The sequence below is a fragment of the Lytechinus variegatus genome, chromosome 12 (assembly GCF_018143015.1).
Source record: "Lytechinus variegatus isolate NC3 chromosome 12, Lvar_3.0, whole genome shotgun sequence".
NCBI classification, from domain to species: domain Eukaryota; kingdom Metazoa; phylum Echinodermata; class Echinoidea; order Temnopleuroida; family Toxopneustidae; genus Lytechinus; species Lytechinus variegatus.
The window spans coordinates 6,860,687-6,879,547 of NC_054751.1; the positions used below are offsets into that span (position 1 = coordinate 6,860,687).

General features: G+C 38.5%; 1 protein-coding gene across 1 annotated transcript; it reads right to left on the bottom strand.

The window, feature by feature from the left end:
* Positions 1–1,688: 1,688 nt before the first annotated feature.
* On the bottom strand, positions 1,689–14,768 carry LOC121425166 (negative elongation factor A-like). Its single transcript, XM_041621168.1, has 11 exons — positions 14,540–14,768; positions 13,469–13,640; positions 12,556–12,717; positions 11,624–11,710; positions 10,274–10,404; positions 8,808–8,877; positions 8,216–8,310; positions 7,473–7,590; positions 5,462–5,850; positions 4,447–4,546; positions 1,689–3,406 (listed from the first exon to the last, which is right to left on the bottom strand). Exons 1-11 carry the CDS (start codon positions 14,750–14,752, stop codon positions 3,228–3,230), a joined length of 1,716 nt encoding a protein of 571 aa, XP_041477102.1. The 5' UTR covers positions 14,753–14,768; the 3' UTR covers positions 1,689–3,227.
* Positions 14,769–18,861: the final 4,093 nt, after the last annotated feature.

Here is an 18,861-nt window from a genome sequence, read left to right on the forward strand (position 1 = left end):
GAATGTATGCACTTCTTCCCCCACTCTTATAAATTCTGGTTTGTTTGTCTATTTAACATATTCTCTGACTGGCCTCTCTCCCTCTCCTTCGTCCCAACCTCTCTCTCTCTCTATCTCTCCAATTCTCTCTTCTAAACCATGCCCAAGCTTACTAGCTCTCTATAAAGAGCTTGATACTCGTGGCTACATGTGATTTCCTGTGTGGATTTTATTTACAATATTTTGTACAAATAATATTTTACAGACATGCACTGCGACAGCATACATAGAGCTTGAATTACCAATAGGGACTGAACATACATCCGGTTTTGAAAGTGGGGGGGGGGGGCGACCATCACTATCAGATGGTAATTTGTAAGTTTTTGTACACAGTTTCGTAAAAAGGTTGGGGGGGGGGAGGGGACTGAAGCCCCCAGCCCCGGTTATCAAACAATATCAAAGGCTTCCATGGATGTTCTCATTAATTTCAAAGTTACCTGACAGCCAAAAATTAGGAACAAATTACTAACGTATTTCCAGAAATGGGAACATTCTCAAATTTCCTATTCAATACAAATGGCAAATTTCTATACCCACAAATATGAATATTACTATTGATTAATGCGAAAATTTAGCAGGTACATGTATATCAATGTAAAAGGCTCCATGCCATCCATATTCATGTTGATCCTTATTGAAGTACAGTACAAACTCCTACTTATATCGCTATTTCAGTATTGAAATTTTTTAAATTGATTTTTAAGCTCGTATTTCTTATTCCCCTAGTGGCGTGATTTTTTTATAAGAAATTTCATGCCGTGTTCGCTTCTGATGATTGTCTAGTGTGACACGACAGAGAGATAGATCTAAACGGAGTATAAGCTAAAAAAGGGGCCAGAGCTAGCCATCTGTTAGAGTTTCAACATGAAAAGGTTATGCACAAAAAATAAAAATCTTTGATGCTGCATAAAATTGACTTCCATCTGTGAGCAGAGCAGTATCTACATTAATCAATAAGTCTGACCTTTTACAACTGTTCAATCATGTATTTTCTCCAAAAATAACAAACCTTTTATTGTAAATTACTAGAAATGTGAAGAAAACTGATCCATTTGCCTTCTGACGAGAAGAAAATAGAAACCTGTTCAGTATTCATTATTTTACCCCATTGACTTCCCCGAAAGTTATACAAATATTAAACATGTCTATTCTTTAATATATACATTTGAGATAACTGCTTGTGTAAGAAGCCTTTAAACAACCATGATAGCATTTATGTATTTATGTGGAGCGTTGTGGTCCAGTGGATTAGTCTTCTGACTTTGAATCAGAGGGTCGTGGGTTTGAATCCCAGCCATGGCGTAATGTCCTTCAGCAAGAAATTCATCCAGATCATGCTGCACTCAACCCAGGTGAGGTGAATGGGTACCCGGCACGATTAATTCCTTGAATGCACTGAGCGCTGAAAGGCAGCTCAAGCTAAATCCGGGGTAATAATAATAAACAATGCGCCTCGGAATAGATTATTTCTAGATAGATGGCGCTATATAAATGCCTATTATCATTATGCGAAATTATTGAAGAGTTACTATGAATTGCCCAAGAAATATACACGGTAAACCATGAAGCTTACTAAACTACTAGTATTCTTCTTCACCATGGAAACCTTCAGAAGTTACTATACGTGTAAATGAATTCAGTTCTGTATAAAATAACAGCAATAGACCAATTTGTATTTTATCTCCCATATGTTGAATGATCCTGCATGATCTTGAACATCCACAGACATATGAACATAGACAAGTCTTTGGAGCATGTAGATCAGGAAATTCTCGCTATCAAAAATAACCTAAAGTTCTAGGACGGAGCTCATGCCGTTCACTTGGGTGATCCAGGAACTTCTGGTAGCTTGAAGGTAAATATGATACACAGCAAGAGGGAACATAACACGAGTAGCAAGTTTTACAATGATTCCTCCTCGGAATGTAAGAGATTGAGAACGCACTGCGAGAGCAGACGCGACTTGACTAATGCTAGCTATGGTATGAGTAGACCAGGATCCCGTTTCAAAAGAGACTTGTTATCATGACAAATGCAATATTTACCATCGACCAATCAGATTAAAGGATTTCAGTAGCTTTTAACTGTTATTGGAAATTCGTTATTGCAAGAGGTTTTATGAAACGGGCCCCAGAAGTTGTTGGGTCACACATCGATGAACAAGAAATAACACTTCCAGTTCAGTCACAAAGTGAATGGCAAATTTAAAACGGAGGGCTCCATCTGAGAACCATTGGTTATGGTCGAAAGCAAGAATTAAATAGCTCTTAATTCCTATTGAAACAGTGAATGTAATTGACAGCAACAGGCTGCTCCCACAAGGCATTCCAATTTCCAATTCCAAATTAAAGCAAGAAAATTGGGAATCGGTGTCCAGCAACCCTTTTTTTCCATAGTCCCACTTGGTTGAACCAGATTTGGAATTCAATATAACTGAAAATTAGATTCTTGAACTAGTTACATTCAAAAGTCTTTGACACTGTAAATCTCAATCGAAAAAGGCCTTGTAATCAGATTAAAAGCTCATTTCATTTAGTAGAAATTGATACAATTAATACAGTGTTACCCTTGTCCTTGCGACTCGATAAGCTTTTGTTTCTTGTAACTGACGGAACACAGACTAGCAGTTTAGAAGAGTCACTGCAGTTAATCTGTTGCCTACTGATGCCGGGTTGGCCCTATTTCAAGCCTACTAGAATCATATGATTTGATTGTCAATGGAGTAATAAGACCAAATGATCTTTCACATGGTATAGTTTGAGATTGATCTCAGATTACTTACTTGCCACCCTTCTTGGTGGCTCAGTGGTAGGGCACCCACCTCATGAACGGGAGGTCGTGGGTTCGATCCTCGCCGAGTCATACCAAAGGCTTTAAACATGGGATCTTCTGCCTTCTTGTCAGGTGCTCAATGTTTTAGAATGGAGTGGGTAAGTATAAACAGCATTATGCTACACAGGCCCTGTTTGGAGAACAGTTCAAAAGAGCAGAACCTTGGCTACCTTGGGTAAGTAAGAATTATTATTAAATTTAATTATCATTCTTCTCACAAAGCAATGGACTTGCATTTCTTGCAGATTAAAGGAACTTGTCCACATAGAAATTGTAGTCACAGGAGTAATTGGACCGAAAGCGCTTCCACTTGGTCTTAATAGTTTCATGCTGGTCGCAGGTTTCTACTGTTCTCCTCACGACGCGATGGGCTTGTATTTCTTGTAGCGCCACCATTCTCCGGTGGTATAGTTCATCTCGAAGAAGGTATCAACGGACATGGTCTGCTCCTCCTTGGTCTCGTTGCTTCGGACGACCTCCACGTCCTCACTCAGTCTGATCGTGACGATGTTACCCTGCTGTGGACACGGATTCTCTGTGGGGGTGAAAACAAGAAATGAGTCATAGTCATAACCCTTTCTTAAAAAAATATGAGTTAGTATTTATCCTTTCTTGAAAAAATAAGCTAGTGTTAACCCTTTCTTGATAAATATGTTGTGTAGTGCAGTTTTCCTGACTCTTGCGTTGTAATCAGAGGTTTGTGTGTTCGAGTCCCGCTGTGGCCTAGCATCCTTTGGCAAAGTGTCAATCCACCCTTTGCCATTCTCCACCCGGCCCAGGTGCTAAATGGGTACCCGGTAGGGTGTGAAACTAATTGCAGCTTGTCCAGTATTTTGTCCACCTCAATGGCGACTGGTTGGGAATACTCCACGGGGAGTGGAGGATGTGCATACAGTATGGCAGGGAACAACTGATTGAGTCCAAAGACCTGGGTAATGTACATGTATGTCTTATGTGCATTATAAATAACCAGATCATTTTTATTGTGAATATGAAAAAATTGTGCTGCAATGTTTCCAATCTTGTGCAATTTTTTGGCAATGGCTTTTTCAAAATTGCACAATAAAAAAGAATCCTTAAATTAATTAATAATTATCAGCTTTGGGCTTTACTTCTACTATAATAAAGCTTTACAGCAGAATATTCGCACGCAAATGTCAACAGCCGAGATCTTGTAAGGCGACAAATAGCAGTCTTTTTAGGTTTAAAGCTGGTTCCTTTGTGCTTTCAGACAAGAACTCACAATTCAAGAAATTATAATCATAAAGTAATATCAGTTTCCTTTATGTTTTAAAGTATTAGCCATGGGAGGGCAAAATCGCACCACCTATTCAGTCTCATAATATTTAGTTCATAGGATAGGGTATTATTATTCTGGCTATAAATAAATGCAGAACAAGGGCCCAGTGACACAAAGACAAAAACAAACTAATCATTTATTTGAAAGAACAATTCTGATTGGTTCCTAGTCAGTCTGAAGACTGATAGGCATAAGGCTGTTTCATTTAGCGATTAATTGCTGATCTGTTGTTACAGGGAAACAGGTGAAGGTGAACTTGATGGCATCATACTGACCTCTTGCACCGGCCATGAACCCAAGTATAAGAGCTTTCTCTGGTCTGGTGACTTTGTTGGATTGCCTGAACATCTCCTGGGCAGCTCGCATTTGCTCTTTCTGTAAAAGGAAGGCAATTGAACAAAATAATGGTGGTTATCTAAATTTGCCACACTCAACCCAGGTGATGGAAACAGATGCTTGGTAGGAGTTTATTTCTTGAAATGCTGCAAAGCGAAGAGTCTTATTGGCAACTATGCTATAGCTGGGGTAACAACATGCAATACATTGAGATAATTGTATAAACCAGCACATTATATATTTCATTATTATCATAAGGAAAATTCTGAGTAATTCAAAGACAATAGAATGGTATAGTGTTTTTTTTTTCTGGCAAAGCAATGAAAGACAATTATACAGTATTTCACAAAATAATCAACATTCATGTAAGTCCGACTAGCAATTTTTTAAATGATTGTTAGCAACTGCTGAAGGCATAATAGACTGGGAGCAATACAACTGTTTTTTGCATGAAATTACTATAGGGACAAATCAATTCAGCAAGGTCCCACATATAGGGTATTGGATGTACAAATTTCTTGGAATTGCCCAGTTAGTATGGCCTACAGCTGTTTGGTTGTGATACAGAAAGACATCTTGGCCTGTATTCTGAAGTAGGGTTTAACTTAAACTCAGGTTTAAAGTTGTGGTTTAAGTATGGATAGCCAATCGTTACATAAATCACTAACAGTAGATATATCATATTTCATCTCATTTGGCTCTCAAATCATTCAAAACTGTCTAGGAAGTATAAATAGATGATTGTCTTCACCATCGATGAATCAGGAAAGAGCACAGTAAACATACAACTTAATAAAAATTTTGACATAATTTGGCTTCCCATAATTTAAGCACAGAGATAGACCATGGTCTAAGTTAAACCTGACTTCAGAATACAGGCCCTTGATTTCCAGCAGTTAGTGTCTACCTCTTGAAATCAAAAGTGCTATTTGGCATGAATCGTACAGTACTTACCGTGAGAGAGAGATTCTTCTTCTGGCCAGCAGGAGGTTGAGCGGGCTGTGGCGGTTGCATTGTCGGTGCAGGGGGCGCCCCACCTGCAGCAGCTGGTGCTGGCTTGGGTGCAGACGGTGCTTGGAATGGTGTCGGTGCTTGTGGTGTGGTACCAAGGCTGGTACTGGGTGCTGCAAGGGTGCTTGGTGCTCCATATGGGTTCTGAGTGACACCGGCGGTGGTAGCAGGTGCAGGCGGTGTCGGGTTGGTGCTCGGTGCAGTTGCGGTGCTGGGTGCCTGGCTTGTGATGGTGGTGACGCCAGGTGGGCGGAACTGGTTCTGTTGTTGAAGGGACTGTTGGAGCTGTTGTTGTAGGTTCTCTCTGGCAGCTGTGGTGCCCGTAGGTTGACCTATGGATCACAACAATTAATTATATGTGGGTAAATCAAAACCTCTATTCTTACATTCAAAAGCATTCACGATCTAATCACAGAAATCCTGCTTCCCATAACCTACTTTAAAGAATTTTACAGAAATTACACAAGTTTACACAAACCAAAATAAGAGTGGGTACACAAACGAATGATTTTATCTCAATGCAACAAGCAGCAACAAAGTCTTCTTCTTTGTTTCATTATCACATAACGAACACAAACAGCCAGACACAACTTTTGAAAAAAAATTCATACATGTATCATCTACTTGCTATTTAAAGTGATTGGTTAACATTGGTTTGACTTTTAAAAAATCTGAGCTAGAAGGTCACACTTGTCACCTGTGTCTGCGATATGTTACAAAAATAAAGCCCAGAAAAAATTGCGTTTGAAAATAATTTAGTGCTTCAAAAATTGAAATATAAAGTTACCAGAAACACCATATTAATTTCATTCCATACACTTCTGTGTACTATTTAGGTGTCTATTAGACGCCTATTTACATAATCGGGGTTTGCCTTGTAGTTTGAGCTTTTCATTCTCAATAATGGTTGTTTTCAGGGTTTATTAGTTCTAATACATGCACTTGTACACATGTTTCATCTTGGTTTGAGAATTTTTTAAATCGGCTGCTCACAAAGTTAAACAATACCTTTAATGATATAGGGGAGTCTTTGCTCTACGATGGAAGATAGATTCAAGAACATAGACAATGTATTGTTAAATGCCCTTCATGACAATGAACCAAGAAGTCTTTGTCGAAAATTGGTAAATCAAACAAGCAGTTTCGTCCTGGACTCTGAACAAACAACATACCAGCATTTTTCAGTCAGCTCCGAATCTTAGGACAACTGCTGTTCCGGTTCAATAATCTTTGACAAAGACCCCCCCCAGCTGTTGATTGTCATTTGACAGGCATTTTCAATAGATTTACTGTGTTCTTGAACCTGTTGTGCGTCATGGAACGAAAACTCCCTATTCTTTAATTCTTGCAGGAAACCAAAATACAAGGAGAAAATATATCTTATCAGAAAAAATTAGATGAGAGGAGCAATCTTATAACTTGTTTATCAAAATCGGTTATAGAATAAGCGAGTTATGGAAGTTTGAAAACACTTGTACTTTCTATGGGGATCCTCAGATTGGCAAACATGCTTCAAAATGGCTTTTTTTGTGGAAAACTCTCCATTTTTTATACACAAATTTTCAGATTTTCCTCATTATCTTTTATATTGCATTTTGTCTCCTGAGCACGACATATGTCATGAGAAAATATAATTCACACCACATATGTAAAGGTCAGGAGGAGATAATGTGAAATATGTAAAATAAAAGGGTAAATCTGAAATCATGTGTACAAAACAAATGGAGAGTTGTCCACAAAGTCAGCCATTTTGAAGTATGATTGCCAATTTGAGGATCCCCATAGAAAGTACAACAAGACTTTTCAAACGTCCATAACTTGCTTGTTCATAATCAATTTTGATGAAATTTGTTTTCAATTGTTCCTCTCATTTTACTATTTCCAAGAAGATTGATTCTCTTCTTTGGTTTTGGTTTCCTTTAATACCTTAAGGAGAAATCTTAAATCTTCTTACCTAATGAGCCGAGGAGAGAAGGTGTTGGAGGTTTTGTGAGTGTTACCGTCGGTACATAGGATGGAGTGGCAGGTTGTGGGGTTGCTGGTGCTTGAGTTGTGGGCACATTTGCCGGCTTCTGTTGGGAGCAAACAACAAAAAGTGCTTTTTTTAAAACATTAGAAGCCAAAGCAAATGAAATAATTTTTCATGGCTTACAGAGGCTCTGTTAGAGTCGCAATCCAATGACTCTATAACAATCATTCCGAAATTTGGGAGTAGAAAATATTCACTTTTGTATATGAAGAATAGTTCAATTATAAGAGATAAAAATACATCTATAGCTGATATATATGTATATATATATATAAATCCTATATCATATATCGTAATTTCCTTCGGCAAGAAATTTATCCGCATTGTGCTGCAAACGACCCAGGTGAGGTGAATGGGTACCCGGTAGGAAGAAATTCCTTGAATGCTCGAGCGCCCGATCAAGGTAGCCGTGCTAAAGTCGGGGTAATAATAATAGCAGGGCCGCTGGGAGAACAGTTTTCGGAACTGAAGTGGCTACCCTGGGTAAATATGCCGTTATTATTATTATATATAAAACTAGGATTTGAGGAAAATGATATAAAAATTAACTAATGTAACTCGAGATGATAACACACTAGGATTTTCACTAAAACATGAGATACAAGGTTTTATTTTTTTCCTATCAATCATTTGAAAAATTATTAAGAACGAACAAGTGTTGAACTTACGTTCACAGCAGGGGACATAAGAGCTGCAGCATAGTCTGGAGTCTGTTGCATTGTAGCTTCCTTCTCCTTCTTAGCTTGCTCAGCTGCTTCTTGTTCTGTAAAGATTTTAAAAATAAAATCAAAGATCAGGGTGATTATCATTACAACTAGCACCATCATGAATATCATCATTCGTTATCATCATGATCATCAGATCATCATCATCATCATGATCATCATCATCATGATCATCAGATCATCATCATCATCATGATCATGATGATCATGATCATGATCATCATATCAGAATTAGAATCAGAATGATCATCAATAGAATCATAACCACCATTATCATCATCATCATTGTCGACATCGTCATCATCATCATCATCATCACCATCATCGGATCATCACCATCATCATCATCATCATCATCACCATCATGATCATAATAAACTTTTCAACTATCACCTATAATACTGAAGAGTCATTGCAATATTAACATTATCATCATAATCACCACCAATTGGTATTTATGTCACCTCAAATTCCAACCATCATAATCAACATAATAAATCTATGATAGAATAAAATATAATATGATGTAACAAACCTGCTTGTTTCTTTCTCCTCTTTGCTTCTCGAGAGCTTCCGCCGATGGGTTGCTCCTTGATGTCCAGAAGCTAGAACAGGAAACGAAATGACATCATGAATTTAGTTACCTCCAACATTCTAATCAAAACACTGACAGGATCCAGATGTGGGTGCTCAAAGGTTAGCGAACCCTACCAGCAATGAACATATTTAAAGTGAACAAGTTCGACCATGTTTAATTGTGAAGTCAGGTGATAAAATAATACATTCAATGAAGTTTGTTTCTCTGGTCTCGTTGAACATTATAGTGTTGATGTCTACATTCAACACTCAACATGAAGGAGTGCATTATGTGATGGGGTTCCCTAATATTTTAGCACAACTGTGAATTGTTTGCTTTGAGAATATCCCAGATTATTGTGGAAACATGGGCAAGAGGGTCTAAAAAAAAACATAATCAAGTCCAGTTTTGTTATCTGATTGCGTAGGAAGTAAAGTATGGGCCAGCCTCCTTGAGTCGCATCTCTTTGAGATTGAAGCAAAATCTGACTGAGATGTAATTTTTTTTTTTAATCTGGGACCTAACGTGGAGAAGGTTTACGGTTCACCATGTGTAATATGAAGAAGGGAAGGAAATACAGGCAGAAAGACTGAAATGGAAAGAGGAGATAAGAATCAAGCCCAGTTCTGTTATCTGATTGCGTAGTCTGAAGTAAAGTATGAGCCAGCCTCCTTGAGTTGCATCTCTTTGAGATTGAAGCAAAATCTGACTGAGAAGATGTAATTTTTTTTTTTACAATCTGGGACCTAACGTGGAGAAGGTTTACGGTTCACCATGTGTAATATGAAGAAGGGAAGGAAATACAGGCAGAAAGACTGAAATGGAAAGACGAGATAGGACGAAAAGAGGAAATTAGAAGTATTCTTTTCATGAAAGTGAGTGAAGTCCTGAAAAGGACTGTAAACCAGATGAGATGAGCTGAATATAGCTTAAGAAGCAATGGTTTTAGTAGCAGGATGAAGTGAAGAGAGACCTGTAAGATAAAGCTTAGTGACTGTTTGTGGGGCTATTTTAACGAATGATCATACACTGTAGGGGTGTTGCAAGAAAATATTTGCAATCAATTGCAAATATTCTGTTGCAATTTTACAAATGATTGATCACTTTTAACTGTAGCAAATGAGACTACACTTCATTTTTCAAGGAGCAGTTTAGCAATCAATCACGTAATTATTGTTACAGTCCCCTGGGTCCTGTAATACAAAGGCTGACGATTGATTGTATGCTTGATTTGTAACTATGGATTGTACATAGTGGTTAATGCAATCAATCTTAAAGATATTCTTCTACGATGATTGCTAAGCTATGTGTTACAGGCCCCTGGTATGCTCAGCCAATCAGATGCAAGGATGATCAATAGTTTAGAGCATTTGTCAGTGAGAATCACTGGCAAAAATCTTTTTGAAACACTCCCAAGCTCTTACCTTGGTACCTCCTTCTCTGTTCAGTGACATTCTACCGTGCGCTCTGTTGAGCGGAAGGCTTCGATTGAAGGCTGGGGACTGGGACGCTCGGAAACTCGGACTAGACTTTGCTGGAATACCCTTCAAAGGAACTAGAGTGATGATGAAGAATAAATAGAAAATGAAAAATAAAATCTTTATATATTCTATTCAGAGATAACCTAAAAAATAGATTAACTATACATCAATATTGAACACATCAACAAAAGTCAAATTTGCATTCAGTACCCATATTTTTTTAAATGATCAGTGAGCTCCTATATGCACCTTTTCATTAGTCTGCAGGCACAGACCCTGATTGGATCTTTATTTGATAAGTGGGTCTCCAGACAAGACTAGCAACTACATTCAGCTCTTAATAGGCTTCTAATTCAGACCACTTTAGCGGGTTTGGATGAATTATTCGGAATGTGCCTAAATACAAAACAAAGTGCAAGAAAACAAATGAAATTTAAGCAAATTTCATGAATTCCAAGCATTTTTACTCTTTCAAGACGTGACAAAGACGTCCACACCAGCGACCGTGCATCATTCAGCTGTGTTGATGTGCAAGTCATCGCAATGGATGCTCTACTGGGATGCTTGAATGAGTCAACTAAGCTTATGTGTGGCCACTGGTAGGACATGTTATATAGGTCCACTTTTTTGTGATTTCTGATAATCCAGAAATCTGAATTGTTCGAGTAATTCAATTGTTTACCCTGGCAAACATTCAAATGGCAAAAGCGCATTCATCCCAGGCCGAATCCATATCACCATGTAAAAAAAAAAAAAATATATCAGACTTTGAGTAAGTATAGCAGGAATTATTAATCCGAGGTTGGACTGGCATTACTATTTTTTCCCGGAAGGGAAAAATAGTGATTATGCCAGTACAACCGAGGATGAATAATTCCCTTTATACTTTTGAAATATTTCCTCTATGCTTTTGAAATAAAGGCCTGGTATATTTGTTTTATATCCTACTTTAATAAGTAAGAGCAACAGATCTTGATAATCTAGTTCTTGCACTCTTGGTTCATCCTTTTTTTAATCTGAACCAAACCAGCTGCGCTGACTGACCCACTTTTCCTGACGCGCTTAGCTACGCACTCAGTGCGCGGAACACGAATGCTTGCGCCATCGTGATCTGTGATGTCAATGATGGAATAGTCGACTATTCCATCATTGGCGTCACGGAATAGCACATTTTCTTCGGTGGGTGTTTCATTTTCAACCTCATCGCAAAATAGTGAGAATATGTTTGGTCACATGATGCTATTTAAACTGATCAGCATACAGGATTTAATTTAAGTAGGATATAATACTTACTATCATCAAAGCCCCTGAATCCTCCTCTAATCTTGCTGGGATGTGTAGGTGTCATGGGTTTCTTTTGTTGCTGCTGAGCTTCATGCGCTGAGGTAGAACAAACAAAAATGTGAATACAGACAATGTGTACAGATTTACATGTTCATCGATATTTCGAGATCTCTTGAACATTGATTTGGCTGATGTAGCCTACATCCAGAGTTGAAGACCCATATTGGCACACTGTTTTCCTTCTGGAGTTTTGGGGAAAGCCTAGCTCAGGAGACAGATTTATTTTGTTCACAAGTTAGACTGCAACATTGTCTTTATGATAATTCAAATTCAAGACATTGTTCGAAACAAGGAGATATAGCTCCCATCTGAACAAATTTTTCATTCATTCATTTCTCTCTTAGTGTTGTACTTTTAATTTCGCTATTTACATAGTCTTTCTGTATGTTTTCTCCCTGAGCACCCCTCCCCCCAGGCTCTTGTACACCCTTTATTGAGGCCTCAGTTGTCAATTACAGTTTGCATAAAATGTAGATGCTGTTCTATTTACTAACAAAATAAATTAGATTTTGTTTGTCATGTTTAAAAAATGATTTGCTTATTTCATTATCATCCAATTTCTACAATTTTGACAAATGAATTGACACACCATGCAAGTATATTGTAACATTTTCAGGGAAATTATGAATACACTTATCTCTAGGTTTGTCTCAATTTCTCGAGATCAGAGATATCTATTTGTCTGAGAAGAATTAGACTTATTGGATGACTAACACATATTCCGTATATTCTAGTCTAAGCAATGTTTTGACATGTGAAATTGCTTGATAAGTATATTAAAGGGCAAAATTTTCTAAAGCTTCTACAGGCAGTTCTTGTGCTAACAGAAGACAATTAGAAAACAGTTGCAATGTGCACTATTCTTATACAATCCATCTTACATTTCTGTAACAGCTCTGCTCTAAGAGCAGCTGACTTTGGCTTTCTCTTGAGTGTGAAGTGTTTGACGGGTGGAGCCTGCATTCCAACCAGTTGATTGAGAGCATTCTTGTTGAGATAGATACATTCCATGGGTAGAAGAGAGTTTGTGTCTGTTGTAGCCACTAAAAAAAAAGAGAGGACCGACTATTGTTATCAAAATCTTCATCTTTAGAACCAATTCAGCATGATAGAAACATTCCTATCAATATCAATACTTATTGGTTGCCAATTGATTTACCAGCTTAACTTTTGATTCGGCTACCTACTTTCTCCAAGTATTTCTCTCGTTTTAGTTGTTCATGTGTCTTCAGACTTCTTACTTACCAAATGATGAAGTTGTGTCGTAGATTATCACTTACAAGTCATTCACTAATCACAAGATACAATCAATCATGGCTATCGATTCTGACACTATTAGTAACTAGGTTTTGTATTACCAAGCCGAGCTTGCATAACTGTTTGATATTAACATACAGACCCAGTCATCTTTCTTGGAAAACAACTAACACTTGATATTTATACTAAACAGCCAGAATAAAATAAATTGTCTACCAAGCCCACTTTTATTCGAGTGTCCACACATAGCAAAAGAATACTATTGAAGGGGAGTGTTGCACAAAGATTTAAGTATGACTTAACAGTTGCACTTAAATGTCTAGTTGCGCGCTGTAAAAGGCATGATAGTATTGGTCAGATCATGCCAAGAGGAAACGTACTACTGCGTATTGATCAATAAGATTGCGCATTGCATATCAGATACGCATCGACATTTAAGTGCGACCCAAGTCATACTTAAATCTTTGTGAAACACCCCCCAGGTTACATAACCTCACAACTTTAAAGCATTAAGATATGTTCCGCTCTGAAACTCACAGGTTTTCCGCAGTTCATGAAGAGCTTCTGCCAAGAATGGATGACTATCTTCTAGTTCCAGGTTAAGCTGACCGGAGACGGGATACGATCTTAGAATGTCTGCTACTGTGGCAACCCATTCATCCGTATCGGTGAGGGCTTGATGGAGAATACCACTCAGCTCTTCTTTGCACTAGTTTGGGAGAGAATCGAACAAGATATGACTAAGGCTGGCAAAATAAGAAAGAAGGAGGAGTAGGAAGAGGAGAAGAAGGAGGAGAAGAAGTAGAAGGAGAAGAAAAGGGGGAAGCTAGCTCCACGCACAGTCTGCTGTGCGTGAGCACGGAGCTCTAGCTTGATTGTCCCCAACGAACATAGGGTAGCAACACACACGGTGTTGCTATAATAAGGAAGGTCCACTCAATATGCGCATACAAATGAAGTGCGCGAACAATTTGGTAGTCATGCCAGCAAAAACCATGAACCAATAGAATACACTCACAGAAGTGATAGCAAAATAGAGGTAAACTAATAGATTATGGCAATAAAAGATTCAAATAATAAAAACAAAAAAATATAAAAAAATAGAATGATAATTTTCAATCTGGAAATGACTGCCAGATATTTTTTCCAAGAAAATTATATATTTCTTTAAAATGCTTATGAGATTTTTGGCACAATAACTCATAATGTTTAAGGAACCTTATCAACTAAAAGATTTTGTGAAATAAAAAGAAATTCATGTTAAATCTTAACTCAAATCGTTAGGTGCGCAGACTTGGGGACCACCGTCATATGTCAAAATATTAAAAAATAGGCAAAACCCCTTGACCTACTTCACATTTTCGTCAATGATTTTATTTTTAGTTCACGATATTGCCGTCGATGTGATAACTATTTCTTGAATTGGTTTTGTATGAATTGTGAATATTTTGTGAACAAATTTAAGCCTGATAGTGATAAATATTTTTGAAAGGTCCGCAAAGTTTTGACACCAACCAGCCAACATGACCAATCAAAAATCACACACGAACCATCATCGCCATTGTACCTGCATACAAACTTGTGAATAGATGGGACCACAATACTCACCTCTTCCACTTTTCGAAGAGGCATATGGAGAATTGCCATCAAGAGTTTGAGTTTTACAGTCGGGTGTAGAGTCTGAAAGCAATCATGTGTGTTTCTAAGAACATCTTGGTGAAGTTGAGTGCTAATACTTGTAATTCCAGACCAAAGATCATCATTATCACCGAGTTTATTGTGAAGCCAAAGGCTAGTGTCGCTGTCACGAACAGTCGCCATATTGCGCTCCCGGTACCGTGTAGTTTATATGAATATTTGCTCCGGCGGACTCGATCCGCATAGCACTGACCCCCAACAGTTCTACAACCGAGAACAAAAGATGAAAAAAGGGAAAGGAAGATGTAAGATATGTTTTTTCTGAATACCATGTAAAAATCTTAAAGAGAGATACTCATGAAAAAGGTGATTTTTTCTCGCTCGCTTTGCTCTCTCGGGATTTATATTAAGCATATTAAGCAAAAAATACTGTGCCCTGTGCCCCCTCGTTTTTGTACTTGTCACGCAGGAGCTTCGCACTAAATGGCGATGCCAAAAATCCTGTTCATACCATGATATTCCGGAACATTTTTGGCTCTTGCCAATTTTTGTTTTTATCAAAAGTAATTATAATTCTTTCATATTTTCAAGTTTGTCTGATATGAATATCTTGCTCCAAAATGATTATCTTTCACATCACGAATCAATATTTTTTCTTTCTTTAAAAAATGGTTATTAATGTTTACTCGAATTTCTTAATTTGCCGTGGGAATTATTTATATTAACTTTTATTCTGTCATTAAATGATAAAGAACTTCAAAGCAGTGAGAACAGTCTCTAGAAAAAGCACAGTGTGTTCCGACATGGACCTCAAATGGTTCCGCAGTGTGTTCACACTGTGGAAGCTGTTAAATTTCAGCATTTCAACAGTGTGAATCACATATTCACATATAGGACACTGTGAATAACTATACCATAGAGGAAGCAATAGTGTCAAATCCCTTTAACACTGTTACATTTGAGCATTTCAACAGTGTGAATAATATTTTCACATAGAGTCCACTTACTATGTGAACACACTGTGATATGGGTACCGTAACACAAAACTTAGCAATGATCGTAGAACATTTTTCTACGATTGATTCCATAGACTACAATGTACAATCAATCGTAAAAATAAGCATACGATCAATCGCAAACCTTTGTTTTACAGAACCCTGATCACACTGTGTGTCGCATTATACCCGTTGGGTTTCTTTTGAACGAAGAAACCCTGCCGATCCAGAACCATGAACTGCACTGTCTAAGCTCGATTTAAAAGTTTTAAAAAGTTTCAAAAAGTACTGTTGTGTAGCACTTCTCCTTTGTGCCATCAAAGTTAAATGGATTATCCAAGACAACTGTGACAATAGAGATGACCCCCTGCGATGAAACATACAACAAATTGAATATACAACAAATTTGCCCTATTTTTTCGGAATGGCGTGGCAAGATATATATGCTTCTATTAATATGCACCTTTTTTCTCAAGGAAATTTGTACAATGTCCTTTGTAAACAGTGGGAAGCGCATGCACTGATTTTGCAAGAAAACGATGAATGTATGATTGTTCATCATATTTAGAAAATATTATTTACAAACGTTCATTTACATATTATGTTGTTAGCTTTCTATTGTGGTAGATCCGATCAATCTTAACTCTTAGTGAGACGGGGGGGGGGGGAGGGGGAGTACTCGAATTATAACATGATACCTATGTGCCGCATCAAAAACATAAATAGGGAGCTCTGGGATGGCCGGGTGGGGGGGGGGGTTGGAGTTCTTCAGAACTACTCTAGGATCAACGACTGCTAAAAATGAAATGCTCTTGAACGGCGCAAATTACTTTACGTGTTTCAGAGCTTCGTTTGATGCGTGAAATGGATCATGACGTTTCTGCGCGATGAACCAATCAGCAGTCTGCGAATCGCTGTGCAGAGCCTTGGCTGTCGGAACGCAGTCAATAGATAGTTTTCGCAATGACAATGACAATGAAATTTATTCTTGAACGGCCCCGCCAGGGGGCATGGAAGAATAACAAACAAGAAAGATATAAAGATAACACAGAAAGCATATACTATTTACAAATCATGAACTTCATAAGGCAAACAACTTCAATTAACTTACTAATGATCAAATACTATTACTAAATAATAGTTAAATAGGTACTTTATGGCAAACAGTGGCAGTAGTATTTTTGAAAATATGTATACAATGTAAAAGGAAAATAGTGTGAAGACATCAAAATCTGGACATTATGATTTGACAGAATCGTGATAATTTCTTTAATACAATTTTGTTTCTGGAATTAAAAAGCTGCTTTATTTTCAAAACATTCGGTCGTCGAGCATAAAAGGAATTAATCAGAGCTTTCAGATCTGTTTCAAAAAACGGACATTTAAAAAGAAAATGAAACTCGTCACCTGGATCATTCATTTTACACAAGGTGCACAATTTTACTTCTTGATCAGGAAGATATCGTCCCTCACTTACCGGTAGTCTATGGTTTTCACATCAAAATCTACATAATGCTAACCGATCCGAATAATCAAGTTTGATCAAATAATCCTCAAAAATGTAACTTTCTTTAAATATCCTATAGTCATGATAGTTAGTGCAACTGGGAGTGTTTCATCAACATTTTTGTCCGACAAGTTGTCAGACCTGACAACTTTCCTTGATGTTGATTGGCTGAGAGGCACTGTTACTATGGCAACTGTCGGATAAAATGGGACTTGTCGGAAAAAACGTCTGACAAGTCCTTTCATGAAACGCTCCCCCGATCTCGACATGCACCGATTCCTTTGAAAATGAAAGTCAAATCACAATGGAGAGCTGAGAGGCTTTTGTTGAAAGTTGGTGAACCGGGATAGCAGGCCCCCATCTTAAGCCCCTTTCACAATTGACGTACGACCTGTTTACGACCGCCTGCAACAGTTTTTTCTTGTCGTTGCACGATCGATCTCTTGGTGTCTTGCGAGCACTCGCAGTCGTTGTAGACGATCGCACGAACTCGAGGTGGTCGGAGGTGGTCGTGACTGGTCGTATCTGAACTTTGAACATGTTCAAAATCCAAACGCGATTAAATACGACTGATTCACTCGCATCAGGTCGTACCATCGGTCGGGCGATCATCGTGTGAGTGTTGTTCAACGTTGTACGACTTGGTGCGAGAGGTGGCACAACTAAGTATAGTCGCATTTAGTCGACTGGAGGTCGTACAACACTTAAACATGTGCTAGAGACCTACAGAGACCAGTCTTGCGACTGGGTGCGATTATATAAGACTGTTGCAAGACCAATCGAAATTACGGCTTACAACATTCCACTACCGATGAATTCGCATGTATGCGACCGTTCAGCCCCTTTCACAATTGACGTCCGACCAGTTTACGACCGCCTGCAACAGGTTTTTCTTGTTGTTGCACGATCGATCTCTTGGTGTCTTGCGAGAACTCGCAGTCGTTTTGAGGAGGGGGGGACGGTCCCCCCTAAATTTGTTGTTGATGACCTTTTTTTTTTTTTTTTGCTTGTCAAAATTTTTTTTTGTTGTCCCCTCCTAAAATTTTGGCTTCCGCCGCCAATGGTCGTGACTGGTCACAACTGAACATGTTCAAATCCGAACGCGATCAAATACGATCGATTCACTCGCATCAGACCGTACCCGGGGTCGTACCATCGGTCGGGCGATCATCGTGCGAGTGTTGTTCAACGTTGTACGACTTGGTGCGAGAGGTGGCACGACTAAGTAGTCGCATTTACTCGACTGGAGGTCGCACAACACTTGCACATGTGCTAGCGGCCTACATGTACAGAGACCTGTCTTGCGACTGGGTGCGATTAATATATGGGCCATAAGACTGTTGCAAGACCGATCGCACGGCTTACAACATTGCACTACCGTTTCATTCGCATTTATGCGACCGTTCCACTCGCAATCCCTCGTGCAACACTCGCATGTGATCGCACGAGCACAATAAGAGCACATGCGACTTACTCGTGCAACGGGGTTTACTAGTTGTTTTTGTTGTACGACAGCTGTTGCAACTGTGAAAGCCTCTGTGCGATCTTATGAGATGACTAGCGATTGATGCCTGTTGCAGCCTGTCGCACGATCAAAAGGTCGCAAATGGTCGTACGTCAATTGTGAAAGGGGCTTAACAAAGAGTTGCGATTGATCCATTCAACCACAACTATGGGTGGCCAGCACCGTCAACATCTAAAGTGCACTTTTTTCAAAATATTTTCCACATTATATGATGCATGATATCATACATTCATCGTTCTTTTGAAGATTGAGGATGATTCTCTTT

What these genes read in the sequence shown, in the direction of transcription:
- LOC121425166 (XM_041621168.1), bottom strand. Translation starts at nt 14,752, where the DNA reads ATGGCGACTGTTCGTGACAGCGACACTAGCCTTTGGCTTCACAATAAA. An exon ending in CTCTTCGAAAAGTGGAAGAG is followed by an intron (nt 13,641 to 14,539) that starts GTGAGTATTGTG and finishes CTCCCAAACTAG; the next exon opens with TGCAAAGAAGAGCTGAGTGG. An exon ending in GTTCATGGCCGGTGCAAGAG is followed by an intron (nt 3,407 to 4,446) that starts GTCAGTATGATG and finishes TCACCCCCACAG; the next exon opens with AGAATCCGTGTCCACAGCAG.